The following is a 22,711-nucleotide window of genomic DNA, read 5'->3' as shown; positions in this document are numbered from 1 at the left end:
CTTCTTGTGGCAGAGACCCAATGTCTGGCTGAAGGTGGGGCGCCCCTAGAGAGCCCCGAGCTGTGAGTGGAAAGGGACCCTGATTGCCAGGGGTTAAGGGTAACATTAGTAAACCAAAGGAAGGCCAGTGTGATGAGAGTGAAGATACGTGTGCAGGAAAACCTTTTGAGAAGAAAGTAAAATCAAGCCTGCTGGAGTACCTCACTCTTCCAATGACTGTACTGATGGGGGCTGTTGCTGATATGGTGTGTAAATTGAATTTTGGCAACCGAATCCCCTTTTAGACGCACTGTGAGCTGAATCCTATTTTAGATTGGTGACTCATATAAGGGACCCCGTGGTGACTCTATAAATCAGAAAGTTCGTTTGCAATGCAAATCGTCCTTTCCTGAGTAATCTTCAGCTCCTTAATTTTACAAATTGTATATTGTAAATTTTTTATTTTTGTATACTGGTTTTTTGCAAAGTATACTTGGAGGTCGCTCAGGGTCCATTTCAGCCATGGGGTTTGTGGGTCTTGGAGGGAGAAAGTTCTTCTATTGGATCAGCCCCTGAGGGATGGCAGCCTGCCCTCTACCTCTGGCTGTCAGTTGAGTCCCTACGATAATGGAATCACTCCCAGGACCAGCAAATTGAGAAGGAAGTGCCCCACAGGTTTGGAGGAGACTGACAGGTGTTAGGTGGCTAGAAGGTCAGGGAGACTAGGGAAAACTCAGCTCTGAGAGCCCTGAGCTCCCAGTACAAGGGGAAAGCCGAATGATCCAGAAGTGGGGCTGAAGTTTCCGAAGGAAACCTTGGTCATCACAAGTTCCTGCAGGGGGTTCAACTCTGACAACAGATTAGATCCCACTCAGAAAGAAAACTTGTGCTGCAGACTGTTCCAGTCTGGTTTGAGCTGGTGATGCAGAGGGCTTTGTCTGACGGTGAGGCAGATGAGCCAGAAAATGCCTTCTTTGACTCCTTCCGTGGGGGATCAAGCGTCTGTAGACTGTATCTCTTTGCCAGAATGGGAGAGGAGGGGCTGCAGGGTACACTGCCCAGCTCCCTAAGGGACACAACTGAGGCCTGTGATTTACAGTAGCCTCAGCACTGGGGTTTTCTTTTACCCTTTCATGTTAACACCAAGAAGCCGTGGAGTTGGGTCTTAGAAATTCAACAAAGTGCAAAAGATACATCTTAAATCATGATCATGTTTAAAATATTTCTAATAACTGACTTGATTTCATAAATAAAGCCAGCTTTACATAAATTAATGAAATATTTGCACTGGGTAGCATGGTAATTTCCCAAGTTCTTGGGGACCCTGTGGCGAGGCGGGCGCTTCTTCTGCTGAGTTCACGGGTCTAACCTTTCAACTGAGGTTGTGTCCTTCTTACCAGCCTTGAATGCCGAAAACTGCTAAAATGTTACTGAACTTTGCAAGTTACTGTGTTTGCTGGGGCATTGTCCAAACCTCCAAACCTAACTGGAAGTAGAAGTGGTAGAAAACCCCAAGACCTAAACTCAACTTTGGGAAGATTTGGAAAGAGTCCCATGAGCCATGTCCCTGCTAGGGCTTGTTGAAAATTCACACGTGTAACAGTAATTATTTAACAATCAAGGTGTCCTAAACTTTTATACAGTGTTTAATTTACATTGATTTCTTCACTTTACATGTAGTAATTAATTTTGTCTTACTGACAGATGATTCTCAATGACTGATTTCAAGGGACATTCCTGACAGGTACTTTTTAACCCTTTGTTTTCCTTCGAAAGCCTTTTTCTCCTCTGGGGTGCTGTCATGGACAGCACAGGGATTTCTGGAAGGGGGCCTTCGGGGAACAGTTATGTGGAAGTGGGAGGTGCGAGGCGAGTTTTCATGTAGCTCATAGATCCATTTAGAGTCGCTTTGGGGTGGAGAATGCGGATCTGATCGGGGGGGCTTAGAGCTCCCCCAGTTAACTTTTTGCTCCCTTTAAGAGTTGGCCCCTGCAGATACTGCCCTAGACCATACTTGAATAGGCTCCAGGGTGTAAGAAGGATTTTCTAGCTTTAGAAGACAAAGTAGAAATCCCCAAATTTGCTTTGAATGAAAAATTGAAGGATTTAAAGACAATTTTAAGACAAGTATTTTTTTGGTTTCTGTTTATGCCTTTTCCCTTATAACGCGCAAGAGTTATAAAAGTCTTCGTAGGGTGGAGAGAGCTGCAGAAATGACAATTACATGGCAGTGGAGCCACATGTCCTAAGCCAGTCCTGTGTTCCAGTTTTATCTGGACAAGGAGTGCTTGTTCACGTCGGTTATCTCTGGGCCATGTTGGCAGAGGGCCCCTGATGCCAAAACAGGGCAGGTTGCAATTCTGTTATGTTCTTTTTTAAAAAAAAAATTTCCTTCTGTCTTTCATCCCTATTTTGTAGTCTGAATATTAATTCATAACTATTGGATTTAAGACATGGACATCTCCAGTGTTAGAATTACAAAAATGAAGAGGGAAGTTACAGTGGACACTTCTTTTTAAAATCTGATTTTTGAATGAATGCTTTGCCCCTTTGCATTGCAGGAGATGACCTTTGGGCAATATTGTTGTTATTAATGAGGAAGACACGTATCCTTCATTTTGCAACTTTCCATCCTAAATGACCTTTTAAATTTGGATACTATCCAAGTCACATTTTAATATCAATGAATGATGGAAAAGGTAAATGAGGTTCAAATTATTCTAACACTCACATGTTAGAATCTATGTCTATAGCTATATCTTCTCCATAGGCTGGTCGTAACTTTATAAGTAGGGAGGGAATTTTAACCCCAACCCTGTAGATGAACGTTGTGTGTCGGTGGCTGCATCCCACTCAGATGGGGAGCTTACCATAAATACGCATAGTTCTGACTATTGGTCGTTGCTCTGATCCTTAGTATTATTTTTGTGTTCTCAAGAATGAAGAAGCATTTGTTTGGCAAATACTAAGACGTTTTTGGAGAGTTCCCCAGGACTTTGCCCAGCTTGGTTCTTCCCTGGGTCAGACTCAGGTCAGAGTTCTGAGGACAGCAGGTCCCAGATCTGGGTCACCATCTTCTTCCGCCTCCTGCTACCACGTCTTCAGCTCTTCTCTGAGGGCAAGAGTTGGGCCCCTTTGGGGATTTCTGTCATTATCGTTCCTGAGTCCCGTGTCCCTCGATATTTCATCAGAGAAGGTACTCAGATCTGGTTTGGCTTGTAGTAACAAAGGTCTTTTTGTGTCTCCTGGTCCCTCTGCTTCTCCTTTCATTCCCGTGGCATCTATTATTACTGTAATGTGACCAAGGGGGCCTTTTTTCCCAATGTACCTCCCAGTATTTCCAGGTGGAAAAGAGTTAAGTTCTTCTTTTTACACTTGCCATTTCCACCTACTTGTGCAGAACAGTCTCAGGATATGCCTGAGCATGTGCATGCATGTTCACAACTGTGTGTGTACCCGTAGTGTGTTTGTGAAGGTGTGTAGAGGTATGTGTTGCGCGAACGTGTGCATCTTTGCAAGGCACGGGGTGTGTTAGAGTGTCCCTGTGTAATGTGTGAGTGTGGGTGTGGGTGTGTGGGCGCCGGCCAGTGGAGGTGTGTGTGTGCCTGTGAAGCCGTGTCTGTGGCCATCAGGGGGCGCTGCTGTCGAGCCGTCCAGATCACAGGGCTTCGGCTCCTTAGTCATATCAGAGCCTCCATCTTTATTTGTGTTCATTATTCACAGGGCAGTTAGTGGCTACGCCCCCTTGTTGGTCACAAACAGTCTTATCGTATTTAGGAACGGTCATGTATTCCCCAAATTTCAACAAAATCCTTCCCAATGCTGTTGTCCTTATAGCACGAACTGGCACCTGCCCTTCGATACTATACCTGCAGGAGGAATTCATCACATTTGGACACATTTCCTAAGCAAGGCTGCTGATGCGCTATGTTAAAAAAAATTAATTAAAAAAATTCAGATCTCGGGAAATTCCAGCAGTCAGTCTCCTCCCTTTATCCTAATCTCTTCATGGTAATGCTCACAAGTACCCTCGGTCCAGACAATTCTTCATTCATTCTCCACCCGCCACTACACTCATACCCAAACTCCCCACCGCTGGAGATTAGCCTTTTGTGAGGCAGTGCATCAAAAGCTTTCTTAAAGTCCCAGTAAATTATACCCCTGGTTTCCCTCTTCAATTCCTTTTTGTTACTTTTTCAAAATATTCTATTAGTTTTGTTACGTATGATCTCCCTTTTGTGAATCCATGCTGAATATCTTTAATTAAATCATAACTTTCCCTATTTTGTCCCTGATTAGTGTTTCCAATATCTTCCCCACCGCTCAAGTCAAGCTTACTGGTGTTTAATTTCCTAGATCTCCCTCAGAGTCGTTATTAAATATAGGTGTTGCATAAGGGCTCTCGTCCACTGCTGCTTCTCCAGTTTCCCAGGGTATTTTTAAAAGGTATTTTGCTAATCGTTCCCCTGTTTCCTTGCCTCCCCTTGCACAAATTCTAAGATGGTTCCCATCTGGTCCCAGAGTTATCAGTCTTCAGACACTCTAATTTCTTTCTCACCTGTTCTGCTGTGATGCTGATTTCCTTCGGAAATGTTTTCCTCTCCTTGGGAAATGCTTGTCTGCTGCTGGCATCTGCTCTCGCCTTCCCTTTATGGACATGAAGGCAAACCGTCTATTTTTCATTTTCCTTAGCGGTTGTCACCGCTTATTTCAATAAACTATGCTCTGTGCTGTGCCTCCTAACATCTTTAGGAAAAGCATTGTAAATTCAGTTCCAGCACTACCTTGCTAAACCCCCAACTCAGAAGTCATCATTTCCCTTTCTAAGGGCTGATAGCATCACTAACTTGTAATTTGGGGCAGGGAGTGCCGACCCTTCGGTAGTTAAACTGTTTTTGATGCCCTCAGCTGTTCTAGGGGAAGCGTGACGTCTGGAGGCCCCCCTGACAACCAGTACAAGAGGAACCTGGCTCCCACAGTGGCTTTTAGGGGGTTGTAAATTTTCCCACGTGTCATTTTGGAAATCTTCCCTCCCGAGTCAGCTTCAGCCTGGAGGTTCTCCTTTCCTTGCACCCTGAGAAGTGCTGCTGGCTTCCCCCGTACCTGATGGATGTGCTTCTGGGGCTCCCTCACTCCCAGGCTGTATTGTGGACTCACCTCATGGAATCTGCTTCCTTCTAGGCCTCTGGGACACAGGCTAAAGGGACACAGACTAAAGCACTGCCCCGTGAAGGGTGCACACCCGGTGGCTTTCAGGCACTGGTGCCAGCAGGTGCCCCTGTGAAGGGGTGGCCACAGGGAGGGGTTTCACACCTCTGAGCTGAGGACTGGGGAAGCCTCTTCAGATGCACTTATTCTCTCCTAGCTTGACCTCGTTTCCTTTTACAGCACATACAACCCAGATCTGCACACTGAAACATCGCTCTCAGGTTGTAAATTCTACACCAAATCAGAAGGCCAAATCCTCCTGTAAACCCAGGGGCCGCTCGACCTACATAACACCAAAGAGCCTGGCACTGATGGCTATCGTGGGTCCCGTCGGGCAGGGGAAGCAGAGGCGTGAGGTCTGTGCCCTCCAGGGCAGGCTACAGGCCTGAATCAAGTTGCAGAAACACCATCAGTCAAAAATTTCAACAAAGTAGGTATGAGTCATCAATAGTCCTTTTGACATTGTTGTATGTCAAAAGGCACACCGCCCATGTCCTGTGTCCCTCGTCATGCAAATGGCTGTGATTTGCACACATAGAGGGATTGGAAATTTTAAAAGCTTAATAAAGGCTGTGTATACACACACTCAAGCCAGTTTTTAAAAACTGCATTTAATTGAGTCAAATAGCATGCTACTTTGGGGAAAAAATGAAGATCATTTAAACTTTTTTTTTTTTTTTTTAGTTCAAATGTCTTTTTAAAAAACTGATTGTGTGGTGCAGACTGGTTGAGGATCTTGCCCAGATGCAGCAATGAAAAGTAGATGGGCAGGGACACCCCAAAACTTTGGGGTTTCTTCTTCACCCCTACCATTGTTTCTCCATCGAAAGGGGTCACTGTCCCTTTGCCTTGAGGTTATGGAACGGGGTGGCTTGGGTCTGTAAATCTGTAGTTCACCAAGATCCAGAGACAGGGGACCCAGACCCTTGATCCACCCACCTCACTGAGCAACAGACAGCTGCCTCCCGACAGGGTGCGCCGTCCTGTGTCAGCCCCTGAGTGCCGTTCCAAAAGCAATTTATAGATGGACTTTGTAAGCGAAAATAAGAGACACAGGTGCTTCATAATAATTACTTGCACATTTACAGAATCGGACATTCTGTCATTTAATAGACCTAAAACTAAAAAGCTTTTGTCTGTGAAAGGTGACCAATAGAAAAAGGGTTTGGATTATATGATATCCCATAACTTAATCATATGGCTCTTAAGAGGGGGACATACACAGCTGTGTCTCGCTAATATGCATGCAATATGTGTAAACTGATACGCTTTAATTCTAAACTTGTTTTTAGCAGGAAGAAAAAAGCATTTAGATGAGGAACATTAAGATTCAATATTAACCATTTTTTCCCCTTTGGGCAAAATGATTCATCACTTGATATTTATTAAAACAGCATTTTTTGATACAGTGAGATGCATCCTCCTGAAAATTTTCCAAACATCCTCAAAGTTATGTGGCTAAGTGCAAAGGGGAAGAGAACAGACAGCAGTCTCCTTTTGGCCACAGAAGGACAATGGACTTGAAGGATAGACACTTGCTCTTTTGAGGCTCAAAAGCCATCCTAACCCCCTAGACCTAGGGATGGGGCAAAGTTTGGAGTCATTTAGGAGCGCTGTCCGGTTATCTGCCTCCCCTATTACGAATATTTGATTTGTCCACATGCTCTGATGTTTTAATTATTAGTTTGTACTGGTTTAATCTAAATTATTTAAGTATACTTGTTTAATAATCTTAACCAAAGGAAAAAAAAAAAAGGAAGAAAAGAAAAAAGAAACTAAGACAAAGGAATTGTAGATTAGAGACTTTATTTTCAGGGCAAAATGATACGGATAAGTGAACATCAACTGACCAGAAATTATTTGCTTCTGTCTGTTAGACACGTAATGGAGTCATTTAACTAGTCAAATTAGGAGCTGCAGAAATGCACCATGCTTCATTACTGAGTTCGAATGGGCACCATTTTACATTTACGTCAAAAATTATCTCATAGCAAATTAATGTTTTCATTGTGCCGAAAAGCTGAAGCTATGCAGTGTTAGCACCACCTAGAGGCTATTGCAAAAATACTTCAAAGGGATCTACACACAAGGACAGGATGATCATCAATAGATTAGTTTTAGGGAATAGAGCCCTGACTCCGTTTTCAAGTAGGAACATAGTCATTGACTCTAATTGGCTGGACTTGGCTTATGATGTGAAGTTCTGAGGGTCCCATAAAGATTTCCCTAAACTTGGTTTAATACTCAAAGTGTTGAACCGTTTCTGCAATTTTCCCACCCTCTTCGTGTTGCTCTTTAAGTCCTGAAAATATCTGTATGTTTGTTCTCACTTTGCTTGAGTTTTTTTTTTCACCTGCGGACTCACATTATATCATAATCTCAGATTTTAGCTGAATTAGCATTTCTGTAAATAAACAAGGACAGTTCTTTTCTCCCACGCTGTAAGTTGGCATCTTTATAATCTTTCTTTTGTTATAGGTAAAACCTGCTATCTACAGAAAGAGGCAAACACATGACATTGTTTCATCTTAAAAAATACTGAAACTGGTAAATTCTCTGTTCAAACAGGTTATGAAGGTTGGTAGACTTCCTAAGAATGTTGGTGTCTGTTCAATTCAGCGATAAATCATTTAGGATAAAATAGCAAACCCCTCCCCGATAAAAAGTATTTATTAAAATGATGTGTGGGCACTCAGTGACTCTGGGAAGCTGGAGCATACCATCAGAGCAGAAGCAAAGGAAAGGATAGAAGCATATAAATAGCATTGAGAACTTGAGAATATTTCAAGACAATATTGATGTCTAAAATATATGTGAATGACTGCATAATGATCGAGGCAGACATATTTCAAAGTACAGTCAGAATCTGGCCTCCAACTCAGAGCTTTAAATTCTCCAAAAGACATCTGTTTTCTGAGAAAGCCTTACCAACAGCTGTTCCATATAAAGGGAGGAGCCCTGGACTAGGTCAGGAGATGGCAGGTACAGGACCCTCACGGTGTCGGGCGTCGACACCGGGAGGGCTAGAGTCTACCCTCCCTCTGAGAACACAGCAGGTAGTATTGCTCTGGTCCCAGGTGAGGGAGGCACCTGTGTTTCTCAGAGCCGGGGATGGAACTTTGCCATGTGTTCTTCCTTAGGGACCACCCCACTTTGCAGCATCTCTAAAGGGCGAGTTTGGTGGTGTACCTCTTAGATACTGAAAGGAGGGTTGACTTCACCTCTCAGGCCCTAATGTTTGCCCGGCTGCTCTTCTCCTGATACTTAACTCTTTCAGCAAGCAAAAGCTGGGGGAAAACAAAGTGGCAGGTGTGATTTCTAAACAAAATAGAATGCTCTGAGTTTAAAAAAAAAAAAAAAAAAAAAAGAGGATAAGCGTATAGCACCCATTTTATTCTTAACTGTGATTCACAAATGACCAGTTTTAATTAAAATGTTGCCTGCCAACCTCCTTTGCAGACCAAAAAAGAAAATTTCCTCGGAATGTTATCAACTCTCCAGTTTCTGCAAAGATGCTGTATTTTCAGATTTCAAAGAGAGGATCTCCTTTTGAAAATAAATAATTGTTGATGATCATATGAGCCTGCTAAGTACAGTATTTTAAACCCATGCTGTGTTGAAAAGTTCAAGAATTTTTCAGTGACCTTAGGGCCACAGATAGGATAATGAAAGATGGAAAGATGAGGGCAGGGTCTGAAAGCGCGTTCTCTTTTGTTCTAACGGAAGCTTTTTGTGTGTGTGGCTTAAGCTTGTGGTTCAATAGAATTTCTTTGAAACAGAAACAAAAATGTGAAGAGCTGGTTACAAGTACTCTCGTCTGTTCTTCCCCTTAAAATGCAGGGAGAATTTTACCTCTTCTCATGAATCTTGTCTGCTGAAATGTCTCAGTCTTCATGTTATGTTTACCAAGGCCAGGCTGGAGGACCTGATAATTTATAACCATTCCTATTGGGTTTTATGTAATAACTTTGGAACTCATATAAAGTAATGATCCACAAACTCTTTTAATGTTCATTATAAAATATGAAATATTTCTCAGAACCATTGCAATTATGTGACCAGACATAACGGTTTCACACATGAGTAAATACAGGGAGGTTTAACATAACTTTATTATCTTCCTGTCTTTTCTTCTCATTGATGTGATAATACTGTTTTAATATTTTTCTAAAGAAAAGTTAAGTAATTTTAGAATCTCTGCTGAGGCCCGCTTTATTGGCTTTTGTAATAGAACTCTCAAATCTAATTGTATTTATGCCCAGACTGACACCAGTAAATGTCGTGAATGGAAGGGAAATGCCCCCCAAGCTGTGTATTCTGTAATTATCGATAGATGTGTCTCTGCTGACAAGGTCTGGGGATTTGGGGAGAGTCGGAGAAGCAAAACCGAGACAGAGGCTCAGTCATCAGAGGCCCTGCAGAAGCCGAGAGGTGCTTTTCCAAGGGGCAGGCGAGCCCGATCGGGCTGTACTCACCACGAAACTTTTCCCCTTCACTGCGTTGTGTCTGCCCTCTCCAGGGTCTGGAGCCAGCAGCATGAAACTTCTCATACAATGGAAGGCTGATCTCCAAAGAGAATTTTTCCTGGGATTCTCGCCCTGGAGATTTGAGCCGAGTGGCGTCGGTCTGGCTGCTTGACCTTTATCTGGGGTGTGACCTTGGAGGTCAGCTCTCCATCGTGTGAAGTGTCCTGCGTTGGTGGAAGGCAGTGGGGGTTGTTCTGTACCCCCTCTTCTTGCTCCCTGCCTGGGCAGCCTCTCCACAGAGACCCATGTCCTTATGACTACACTGACTATTTCTAGTCTGGTATGCGGGAAAGATTTAACAAGAGGGCGGGTGGTGTGCTTGGGTCTCTGCATCTTCTGGAGAAAGGAGAGGGTTTCACACCTTTCAACCCATTCCTCTTACTTAGCCTTAGACAAATGCTTCTCAAAGGCTAGTGTGCAAACCAATAGCCGTGGATCTTGTGACGATGCAGATTCTGAATCAGTGGGTCTGGGAAGGGTCCAGGAAACGGCCTTTCTTGTTCGCTCCTGGCTAAAGCCCATGCTGTGGGTTCATAGGCCATACCCTGGCCTGGATTCCTCGCCCATCTTCTCCTCACTGCTCACCCTCTTGAGGTGATAGGCAGAGCCCACAGGAGGATGGAGGGTGAGGTGAGGCCCTCTGAGCGGCTCAAGTAGGATAATGGGACTTAAAGTGTAGCCTGGGGGCTGGATCCAGCTCACCGATGTGTTTTGTTTGGCTTGTGTGATATTTATACTTTTGTCTTCAATTAATTGCAAACATTCTAAAACTGTGAGATTTTTACTTACAAACCCAGGTTTCTGGGTTCTCTGGAAAAAGTGGAATATCCAGGACAGGTGACAGAGGCGGATGAGGGGCTTGCTTTAGGGAGGCGTGGCTCTCACTTCCCCATGGACCTTCCTGCCCTCCGTGTTCTGCCTGGGGTTGCCCTGCTCATCACAGGGCACTTAACAGACGCGCACCAGGACACAGGGCCTGGCCCACACCGGGGGTCTTAGCGGCTGAGGCTGCTGGTCCTCCTCTGGAGTTTCAGGATGAGAATTTGTGCCCACATCAGAACCCAAACTCCTCCCAAGTGCTTTAGCTCTGCCTCGGGCAATTGCTCCTCCTGTTTCAGGAGCTGTTCGGGAGCTCCATTCTCCCAAGCAAGCCGCTGGAGAGCGGGAAATTCTCAGCTAATTAAATGTCTCGAGAACGCCCCTCCCTGTGACCAACATCACATTTGAAACAAGCAGTCATCATGCGAAGGCTCCCTGGCAGCAGGTGAGATCCAAGGGCAGCTGCCCAGGCTGCAGGGCCTCCAGAGGGCACAGAGCCTGCCTTCCCCTGCCATCCAGTTTCCAGGCGGGCAGCTTGGGGGCTTGTCACAGAATCTGGACTGTTCATCCGTGCTTAGAGAAAGAACTGTGATCATCTTCCCGCATGGTCCCCGTCAGTCACTCCCCATCCCCCATCCCATATTCACTCATACTCAGTCAGCCCTGGAAACCAGTGAGCTGTGTTGGAGTTTGATGTGGCAACAAAGAGCCCAAGTCAGCATGTGTGGTTGCTAAGACAAACAATGTGGAATACTTGCATCCAAAGTTTTCTCATGACTGCCCCTGGTCGTGTGATGAAATTAAGGGAAAACCAAAGGGATCTTCTGCTTCCCCCTGGGCAGTGGCCATCTCGGCCTCCCGTTCCTCTAACTGGGGATGGTCGCTGCTGTAACTGGTCACCATGCTGTTGCTGCACTGACCGTGCTTGGTTTTCCCTCTGTGAGGACCAGGAGCCCAGCCTCTGCCTCCAAGTGAAAGGCCAAACCTGACTCTGGCGGATTTGAGAGCCGGCCTCCGTGCAGGCCCTGCTGAGCCTGGAGCAGGCTCTTGGAGCGTCGACATTTTTATCCCTGAGCAGAATTCAGGGGTAAAATCTCATATATTTTTTTTTTTTTTTAACTGTTGAATGCTGGTTAGAGGCAGGGTCTTCCGGCTGCCAAACTCCTCAAGTCATCCTTTTGCAGCATGAACAAGTGAAGGGTTCCTCCACTCCTGCAAATGAGCTCTGTACATCCAGGGAGTCAGAAGGATTCACACGGGACACTCAGATTGTCAGCTGTCAGCGCTCAGCAGCTGGTTAAGTAAATCTCACTTGAATTAAAATTTCTGCTTTTTCTCCCTTTTACAAGATGGAGTAAAACAATCATTTCCTGGGTCACATATAGTTAGATTTCGGATGCTCAGTGACAGAGTGCATGGAAAGAGCCAGCTGATGGCAAGAGGTTCCCGCTGTCTTATTCATCTTCTCAGAGGGTTCTGCTCAATCCTGTTTGTGAATATAGACACTCAAAGAAAACAGCACCCAGGTGTTGCCACATGCAAGAGGAATGCCATGCCAACCTCGGGGCGCACAGCTAGGCAAGGGGAGCTGGCAGCCAGGGGGTGGTGACGGGCTGGAGAAACTAGGGTGAAATCAGCCCTCACCCGAAAAGAGTTTGCAGTCTACTCGGGGAAATGAAACAATAATATAAATATAAATATAAAACAGATGGATATCTGAGACAGTGAATGATAAAGTCAAAATAAACGGTGGGAAGGAAGTGAGGTCAGGGAGGTCCTGAGGAGCAGGGTGGGATTGACTGGGTCTTGAAAAATGGGGAGGCTTTGAGGCAAAAACTAGTGTTTTACAGCTTCATCCAAGGGAGGCATCTAGCAAGGATTTCCTCTTTCCTTTGGTGTCCTTTTCTCTTCCACCTTCACTCATTTCTGAAAGTATTTGGAAGGGCTCAGAAACAAGGCAAGTCCTCTTAGCTGCAACAAGTCATGATGTTCTGGAGACATACCCTGGGGTTCCTCTCCAGTCTGTCCTCGGTATTACTGTAAGGGACAATTGCCTGGTCTTCTGAATTGGGAACTACTTAAAATAAAATGACTGTGTTTTATATGATGAATTTAATTCTTTTCTAATGAATTTTATCAGACTGCTCTTCTGAGCACATATTGCGATATGGCAGTGCTAGACTATTTTCTAACATAAGAAAATAAATTAATTTAGGATTTTTAATCACACTAAAACAATATTAAAATTCTGGCGTGCTTTTCGCTAGCGCTTCGCTGGAGCACACTTCTCTGTTGTTGGGGTAACAGCCCAGCCGGGAAATGCACTGTGGTCTGTCCCCGGATGCCCGGTGCACCATCGCTCGTGGAATTGGTGGCAGTGGGTCTTGTTGTGTGTGCACGGGAACAGTAAGCTAGCTCCTCTGTGACACACCCTCCAGAGTCAGGAGGTGTCATGCCATCTCAGCAGGGACGCAATCACACATCTGTTCTCTGGTCTGTGACACGGCCCCTCTGGTCTGTCCCTCGACAGCGATGCCTGTCATCTTGTTACAAGGCTCCACAGAAAGTCTGACATGGCAGAGGTGACACGGGGCTACCGAGCCAGGCTCATTAGATGCCCTGCACTTGGTGGCCTCAGTCTGATTCCTTACTCAAGGGAGCCTGCCTGCTTTAGATGGGATCTGCTTGAACCACGAAAATTGCAGGAAAGACGTGAGGGGTGGGCACACGGTCTGACTGGAAAGCGAGAAGCTACTTTGAAGGCTTTCCTTTCCCTTAGCTTGTCTGCTTTGCAAAGCCTCCCTCTCCTGGAGTTAATTCACACTTAGTCTGTGGCTGGCCCTGACGCAGTGTAGGGAAATATTTCATCTTAGGTACCATACAGATGGTGGCGATGCTAGTGTTAAAAATGCAGAAAGAATATTCAAAACATGCTCATGAGTTCTCCGAGTGGCATGTTTCGGCCATACTTGGCAGACTGGACTGTCAAATCCAGGAATGCCCTAGAAAGTAGAAAGCATATAAATAACAGAGTGGTCAAGAGCTAGTGACTGGTGCCTGATGGGTTCCAACTGGGATGCGATGCCAAGGAAGCCACTGAACCTCATCGAGCTTCTGTCTTCTTCTCTGTATGAGGAGGATGGGAATAGAACCTACCCCAAAGGGCTCATCACTCTACAGAATTTCAGTGTCCAGAGGCAACAGGTTTCCAGCGATACGAGAAGGCAGCAACATCCAAGGGGGGCCGTGCCTTGAGTAGACCCCTCTGCTAAAGCCACTGCCCGCCTGGCTTCTGTGAGACTTTTCACTCTGGATCTTCTTCTCCTTCACTGGCTTCCCCTTCTTGGTCTTTTTTGCTGACTCCTTCTCCTTTGTTTGCCCTCCTTGGGCTCCTTGTGGCAGTCCTGGCTCTTCTTCCTTCTGCAGTCTCTTCCTGGGAGATCCCATCCTTACGTATAAATTCTACCACTTGTCTACTGGTGGCTCTCAGACCCAAACCTTCAGCCCACTTCTCTCCTCCAGAATTTCTACTCTAATTTTCTATGGGACTTCTCCATTTGGACATCTCAGAACATCAAACCTAGGAGTTAACCTTGATTTGTCCCTTTCCTCAGTATTCTCGTCCAATCTACCAGAAAGCCCTGTCAATTCTAGCTCCAAAATAAATCTAGAATCTCTCTTTCCTCCATCTTCACCCTTTCACTGTGGGTGACCATCATCTCTTAACTAGACCTTCCTCCAAACCATTTTATACTCTTAAGCTAGAGTGAGCTTCTAAAGACATACATTCTTTTAACACTTTTCAGTGGCTTTCCATTCTCTTTTAATTAAAACTCAAGGCCCCTTAGCTACAAAGCCCAAATGACCAGATCCCTACCCAACCTGCAACCTCAACTCTCAGGCTCTGCTCCAACTGCATGGATGTTCTCTCTGATCACTAAACACTTCTGGCTCTCTGATACCTCAGGGTCTTTGAGTACGCAGTTCTCGCTGCCTGGAATGAATGACAACCTTTCCCTTCACATACACACACACACACACACGCGCACACACACACACACACACCTGGCTTTGCAGGACCAACTCCTTCTCGTTCATTAGGTCTCACTTGAAACATCGTACTCTCAAAGAGGCAATTTCTGACCATCCACTCAACAATGGCTCATCACTCTATTATTCTCTCTCTCAGTCCCTCACTTACTTCTTAGCAGTTATTTTAAAATGTGGGTGTTCAGTATTTTCCATCATTTTCATGGTCTAATTCTCCCACCAAACTGAGAAACTCCAAGCTGTCAGAGACCTTGTCTGTCCTGCTCATGCTTTTGTCCTTCCGGGTACCACCATGTTCAACCCACAGAAGAGGTTCAATAAGTATTTCTTGAATGAGGGAATGAAAAAATATATACAGATATATGAAATAAAAAGTACTTAAGGAAGCATCAGTTTTCACGCAGATCTGTTTCTTGTGTCCAGACAGTCATTTCTTAGGTGTGCCCATTAGGGATGTCAGAGCCTTGGTTCGGGGGAATCTAACCTTACCAATTGCATGGGGATTTTTCAGAGATTCTTTACAGTTGATAAGATCCTCTGAGCTCCTGGGCAAAGCCGGAAGTGATGCATGCAAGTGCGGCCTCCAGAGTGAGCACCTGGAACAAACTTTTTGAAGAGTAGACTCAGACTCTGTCCCTGACCCCCCTCCCCAATTTGACACGGCGGGATGTATGTGTGTATGTGTGTGTATGTGTCTGTGAGCATGGACGGTAATCCTCTTTGACAGATTATTGGTGATTTCAAAATCCATCTCTACCTCCTTTGAAAAAAGCCGTAGATGACAAATCTAAGGGATTTGTTAACAAATGGTAGTGACAGACGTGGTCACTCCACTTCTCAGTGGAGATATGATTATTGGCTTTTTGTCTCTGGGTACCCATAGATCTGGTTACTTTTGCAGAGAAACTAGGAGAAGACCCACATGATACTGATAATTCAAGAGCCAGTGGATAGAATGCAGCTGTAATCCCATCACCCAAACTTCCCTTGCAAAAATGACTGCATTTTGGAGCTTGCGTATTTCTGAAAGGCCTTGTTTGACTAGTTTACCTGATAGTTGTCACAAAGAAGCTGTTTCTAATGTTGGGAAATCATTCAACGTTGGCAATCCTGGATCATACGGATTTTTCTCCATCCTGCCATCTCCTTGCGTAGTAGTAAAAATATATGTATCCTTTCACCCTGGGGACTCTGATGTTAAAATATATAAATGAAAGAAATTGGCTTTGGGCCTAAAAATAAATATATAATGCAGACATAGCTGATAAACGAATAAATATCTATCACCATTATATTTCAAGATTTCCCAAAGATATCTGAAGACCACTTAATTGTTACTGTGTAATCAATTATTCAATTAACCTTCTCATTGAATATATTTCTGATACAACTTTTTGAAGCTTCAGCTTTAAAAGGTTCCTATCGATTGAAAGTTTCAAGGCCATATGGCCTGAATATTGGATTTGTGCCGTCGTGATTGACAGTGGAGGCTGGTCATCACATGCAAATATTTCAGATGGTGTGAGTTTCAATGATGAGGCTACAATGGTGTTGTTCCTTTTGTAGATAAATATATTTATGTGCATGTGAGTGTATATATATGTATGTAGACATACACAAAATCTCTGCCTCTTGCGTGCACTTCCCTGGTCCTGTGCATACACACACAGCACCTGCTTCATCTAGTACAAACGCTGACCAAATACAGGCCCCACTCCAGACGTGAGCCCAGTGTTCCGAAGAGTAACTGCATCATCTCGGAGGCCACCCGGTGATTCAGTGATTCGAATTTTGGAGGTCTTCTATTTAAACAAGATAAGAGACTAGCAATGCTCTCGAATGCAAAAATTAAATTGCATGAGGCTTAAACTTGCAAGTTGAAAAAAATTATTTCCATTCAAAGGAAATCTTTTCTGCTCTGTTTTGTCTCTTTTATTTTTTCTAGGATCTTCTTAGGTAACCTTAGGTTTATAAGAGCCTGCACTGACTACTTCTCTTAATTTATTCTATCTCCCGACGATAGTTTCATGTGTGTGTGGAACTGAACAGTGGGCATGATAATCTTGTGTGATATGTCAGTAGATGCACAGCAGTGTTCAAGAAATCTTTGTGCTGTGTCGCTCGGGCAAAGGCTGAAGCTGGTGTGGTGGGTTCTGAACCCATCCCTGGAAATACGGAGTCCTGTACACAATTGTGGCACAAATGATTTTCAAGATTTCTGGAGGCCAAGGAAGAAATGTATGTGTTAAATAGATATAAAATGTGCAACCCCTTTACCCAGAAATTCCACTTCTAGGCATTCATCCAAAGAAAATTACCTGATGTGTGGGGAAAGATTTTTCTATAGACATAATAATTGTCACATCCCTTAGAACGGGGGAAACTTAGAAAACAACCCACATGCCCATGAAGAGGGATAAAGTTAAATAAATTAGGTGCCTCCATAGGAAGGGAACACCATGTAGCCATAAAATTATATTGCAGAGGAATAATTAATGACACGGAGAAATATCGACAGTACCTATAACATTTAGTGAAAAGCTGTATTTGAACCATAAATTTTGTAAAAACATATTATATAGTTCTGCATAGAAAGAAAAAAAAAAAAAAAAAGATGGGATGAATTTACATTTGGAATGCCCAGGGGTCATTTCTAGGTATTGAGATGATGGGAGATCATTACTCATTCTGTATTTAAGCTTTTCTTTATTTTCCACATCTTCTATATATTTTACTAACGAACCCCTGAAGATCTTGAAATTAGCATAGCTTAATAGGTCAGAGCTTAAATTATTTGATTCACCAAACTTTCATGAAAATGGTTTGCGATTGTGGAGTCTCTCCCAACCCCATCGCGGGCCCCTGTTTCAGTGCTCCCCGCCCCCCGGCCCCCATTTCACAGCATCTCTCTGGAAGCCACAGTGCTGAACTGTAGGTGCTGAGATGGGCCCCCCAGAACACAGTCATAATCAAGATATTAGCAAAGAGTTTCTGTCCTGAAAAATACCATAAACAGGCTCGGTTTGACCTCCTTAATGCAGGAGCACTTTAGTAATCTGCGCCTAATGATTTTTTACATTAAGCCCCAGCTTGTGTTGGGCCCTTGTGAGGCGCAGTAATTTAAGAACAGTCATTTTGCACATTCCGATCCCATTATGTTACATTGTTACTGAATAAAGACTGGTATTATGTTGCTCCCATAAAGGGCAGAAGTGGCCTGAATTTTATCTGCTGAACGAATCAATCTGGATTATGTCAGCTGAAAAGAATTGCGGACTGCAGACTCTGCCGCAGATGGGGGGGGTAGGATTTTTTCTTTTTTTTTTTTTTTTAATGTATCTGTTAGTTCTGAATACATGAGCTAAGATAATACCTTGTGGTGACTGAAAAGTAGTTTTTCTCTCTTATTTTTCAGTGAGGAGTGTACCAATTATCATTTCAACATAACGTATTAGGAGATCAATTGGGGACTGAAAGCCATTTCCCCATGTTAATACTCTGCTGTATTTAAGCTGCCCTGACGGCCTGTCGGGGCTGTGGGAAAAAGATTGAGCAAATAATGAGGAAAGAGCTTAGAAAAAAGGCAGAGGGTGGGGCTTGGCAAGGGATGTGAACTATTCATCAACAACTCAACAAGGATGGTGGAAATAATAAGTTCCCCTTAAAGAAAAAGGGGAAAGTTTTTTTTTTTTTTAAAGAAATAGTTTCCCCTGGGGGGTGGGGGGTGGGTGGTGAGGGGAAGAAAAACACATTTAACCCTAACTTTGTCCTCCTTCTCCATGAACTGATTTTAAACTTCCTGAAATCAGCCAGTGCTTCCCTTTGAAATGGATAGCGCACATTTAAACAGGGTGCATTCTTTAGCAATCAGTTTAAGAAAACAGTGTCTAATTTCCTGTCCGTTTGTGCAAATTTCTTAGCATGTGGTAGTGTCATTTAATATCGAAGTACAGTAATGCTCTGCTTTAACTTAGGAAAATGCAGACAAATCCTTTGCGTGAAATGATTTGTGTGATCTTTGAACTGACCATGAATAAAATCAAGCTCTTACTATGCGCCCTTATTTATATGGTAGAGAAAACCTTTGAAACCTGAAACTCTTCAGGATATGGTATATGTATCCAGTAAGTTGCTTAAAATAATATAACTCTGTTGCATTTTATAAGTTTCCCCACACTCCTCTAGCCACCATTATGTAACCCCTTCCAAATATTTACCTTAGAAATGAATAGGCTTTTCTAATATTGTTGTGCTCAGAGTTGCTAAATTTCCATTCAGCAGACCTAATTCCACCATCTGCAAAGTTCCAGATTTTATAATACTTATAAGCTGTTTCTAATCTATTTTTACTGCCTTGTTCTGTCCTGAAATGTCAAAGAGTGCAGAATAGGTCTTGGAATTAACATGACAGTTAAGAAACTTGGCAAGGTTTTACAGCAGATTGTGACATTAACAAAATATAAAGGAGAACGGTGAAATTAACATTAATGTATGCTTGCAGACACTATAAAAATCTATATGTCCATGATCAGGGAATTAAAAAATAGGCATGTTTTTAGGATGATGCTATTAAAGGCAGATCTTTACTATGAAAAGAAATTTCCATATGAAAAGCAACTTACTAAAAGTAATGCCGTAATCCCCTCTCTGGAATGAACAACAGGTTTATGGTCCTAGGTCAAGTAGGCATATGGCTGTCTCCGGTTGCCAATTTTTTTTTTTTTTTTTTGGGCTTCTTTAATCTGCGATAAAACTGCTTTGAAAGCACTAATAGCATTTTTTCACAGCTGTGAAGGAGATCATATGATGGATGTACCTAGAAGGGAGATCGTTTGTTTAGATTCACAGATTGAAAAAATAAATCACTTAAGGCCCACTTTTAATTTCATCATGGGAAGGTTTCAAACAGTGCTATCTGGAGGAATTCATATCTTCTCTCTCTCAATCTCTCTCTTTCTCTTTCTCTCTCTTTTTCTGCTGCTGCCAGAATCTGCCTGTTCTGGTTGTCCCTTGGTGATTGTAGTTGTATACACTGTAATAAATTTGACCTTGGGCTGCTGTTTTAGGAACACTCTGTGTTTCAGGAACATGGAGTCTTGGTGTTTGAATTGTGCCAGAATGCTTCCGAGGACAGGGTGAATGTGTGGGCTCTGATCCCATCACTGGGCCCAGACCCTGGCCTCACTCTTCTGTCTGTGTGATCTCAGGCCAGCTACTTAACTTCTCTGAGCCTCAGATTCTTCATCCAAAAATGGGGGAAATAAGAACACCTGTTTCCATGGGTAGTTGTCTTAGAACAGCATATATGTATGTAAAGCCCCTGCCACATAGTAACTGTGATTTATGCAGTTGTTTTTATTTGTTTTTGTTTTTAATCCAAGAGTGGGAAAACTCAGTGAGGGTGTTGGGTGGGGGAGAAAATCCGGGCCTTTGAACACGCTCTGCTCCCTGTGGAGTCGGTGCAGCTGGCATCAAAGAGTGCGTTCTGCTATAAAAATCTCTGATCCTATGTGCCCTCTGGACACCTCCCAGCTGGGAGTGCTGAGCCCCGGGCTGCCCGCCCAGTCTTAGGCCCAGCAGCGCTTCCCTTAACCACTCCAGGATCCGCTTATCCACCTGTAAACAGGGCAGAAGAGTGCCTCCTGCGGGTGTTGGGAGAGCAAAGCCAGTTAATCAACAGGATATGTTTTTTTGGATCTAAAAAAACATATCAAATTTTTTAAAAGGAGAAAGTTTAAAGAACAGTAAGTAATGCAGTGTTTTCTGAGCTGTCTTAGGAGACTTTGCCCCGCTGCTCTGTGCAGGCTGTGGGGCAGGTCCTGGGAGGAGTAACTCAGCCCAGCCTTGAGATGCACGGTCCTGTGGGGGAGGAGCGCCATTGCTGCCCACCCGCCCCTGCCTGCCTGGGCTTGGGGTTCTCCAGGGCGGTGGGACAGGGCTCCTGGAAGAGATCCTAGCTGTCCAAAGGCTGTGTGCCTGGCCCAGGAAGGGTAAACTCTGGATCTCACCTGGAGGCTTGTTCTTCTGCTGGAGCATTGACATGGCATGCCAGCCCCGAGGGACCAAGCCAGGTGTTCCTCCAGCTAGACAAGGGCACTCCTGCAGGTGAGGGATTGGCAGCCACGTGGAGCCCTTTGGGGCCCTGGTCTCTGGGGGGCTCCTGGGCAGCCGGCAGGTTCACGTGGGGTCAGAGGGCTGAGGGAAAAGGAGAGGTCATCAACTAGAGACAGGCGTGCCTGTCTGTAAACATGCCACAGACACATGTGTGCATGCGTGCTCTCTGGCTCAGTGTCTCCAGGAGACACTGTCCTCGGGCCGTGCCCCTCCCAGAAGCAGGTGCGGGCCTGCCTCCCTCTCCTCTCGTGGTCCCAGGGACTGATGCCTTAGCTGCTTCTCGTCCTCGATGCCTTGTGTCGCTTGGGCCCTCCTTTTGGGTTCCTTCCCAGATCAGGTCCTGGCCAGGCTGGGCATCGTTCTCCTACTCCTCTTCCTCCCCACCCTCCTCCTGATCCTTTCCGGGGATGCCGGCAGGCGCTGGCTGCTCTCACCTCCTTCCACCAGCAGGTGGCGGTCTCTGCTCAGCGATGAGGCTCACAGGTCTGTTTAGGCTAAAATCCAATCTGTTCTGCTCCCTCTGGGCACCAGGCATTCTGAGCCTTAGCGTGGATGTTCCAGGAACAGCCCTGTGTCTTGGGAGGAGCAGAATCCCCAGGAGCCCACACCTGCCTCAGAGCTGGGGCCCAGGGACTAGTTTTAGTTGCTCTATTTGTTTAAAAACAAACACACTTGCCCACATTTCAAATTCAAGGTATTTAACAGAGCGTAACAGACGATCTCTGAAAAAGTCAGAAGGTGTGGTGGCAGCAGACTCATGTCCCCTGGGCCACAAGGCGCAGGCGCTGAGGGCCCTCTGCCCCTCGGAGCAGTCCAGGTGCTCTCAGAGAGACAGCAGTGAGCGGTCCTGAAGAGACATCTCAGTTCCCGGCCCAGGAATTGAACCTTGATAGCCTGGATGAAAACCAGGAATCCTAGCCGCTAGACCACCAGGGGCTAGAGGCTAGAAGCAAAGTGGCCCTAGCTCTTACCCCCATTGAAAGCAGGAATGTTTCAAGGAGGCAAAAACTGTAAAAACAGGTATAAAGTTCATTATGGAAGACATAGCACGACGTATGGTAGAGAGAAAGGGTACGGGCGTCCTCTCTAATGAGGAGGAGCGCAGTTAAGTCAGAAGCGAGGCAGAGATACATACCTGGGGAGGAGTGCAGGCGTCCTGAATGAGGAGCGCAGTAATGACATGATTTAAATCACTTATATAGGACAGTCCTTCCGGGTCTTTGTTTACCTTTAGCCAATTATCTCCTTTCTTTTTTCACACCTGACTGGTCCTAGGACCCTCCCCAAGATGCGTGCGCAACTTTTTGCTAAGATGGATCCCGCCACAGAGGCCTGTGGGTTCACGTCGACACATATTATGGGGTGGCGCCCCCTCCTTTTTTGACCCCCAAGGAGCCTTCCTGCGCATGTGCAGACAGGGAAGTTTTCCTTGACCTCAGGAGTGGGCACCTTATCTCTTTACTTCAGCAGAGCTCAGCTGCTGCCTCTCACTCTGTCCTTGGAGGGTCTGGGTGAGAACAAAGCTTCAGTTGTACTCCACTTGACAAACACCAGCTGTCTGGCCCAGGGGCCCATCTATCTCCTACCTCAGGATGGCCCACTTCTGACGTGACTGCGGCCTGTCCTGTGAGTTGGGGACCTCATGCCAAGCTACCCTTGTTAGGGCCGTGCAAGATCATAACAGCAATGACTGTTCATTGGACGCCTGCTGTGTTCCAGGCCTCCTCAGCATCGAGCACTGTCTCCACATTAGTTCATTTACTCCTCGGGCAGGTGTGATTATCCCCATTTCATGGAAAGGGAAACTGAGGTTCTGAGGTGCTGTGGCCTGACGCAGTAGCAGAGCAGGGACTTGTGCCTGGGGAACTCCAGGCCGTCGGGTGCGGGAGGGGCACCTGGGCTGTGCGAGTGTGCCTTCCCTTCCAGGGGCTCTCCGCTCCTGTTTCCTGGCCCTGTGTCCATCAGTCTAGGAGGCCTTTTCCCTGCCAAAGCTGCCTGCCAGGGGTGAGGTTGGG

At 45.1% G+C, this 22,711-nt stretch overlaps 1 protein-coding gene across 6 annotated transcripts in view; it reads left to right on the top strand.

Moving 5' to 3' along the window:
* Positions 1-22,711, top strand: part of ZNF536 (zinc finger protein 536) — a 426,032-nt gene that overhangs the window by 356,450 nt on the left and 46,871 nt on the right. Inside the window, exon 7 of one of the 6 annotated variants that reach the window (XM_082437060.1) lies at positions 1,684-1,723. The exons of 4 other annotated variants lie outside the window; for them this stretch is intronic. In XM_082437060.1, the coding sequence (XP_082293186.1) occupies positions 1,684-1,697 (14 nt within the window). In that variant the 3' untranslated portion in view covers positions 1,698-1,723. Of the gene's footprint in view, positions 1-1,683; positions 21,755-22,711 lie in introns of those variants that run through there. One more of the 6 variants, XM_082437059.1, reaches the window with a different exon arrangement.

The sequence above is a fragment of the Balaenoptera physalus genome (genome assembly GCF_965194825.1).
Source record: "Balaenoptera physalus genome assembly, chromosome: 19".
Taxonomy (NCBI): domain Eukaryota; kingdom Metazoa; phylum Chordata; class Mammalia; order Artiodactyla; family Balaenopteridae; genus Balaenoptera; species Balaenoptera physalus.
Note: the sequence above shows the minus strand (reverse complement) of the source record. Positions and strands in the feature narration are given on the sequence as shown.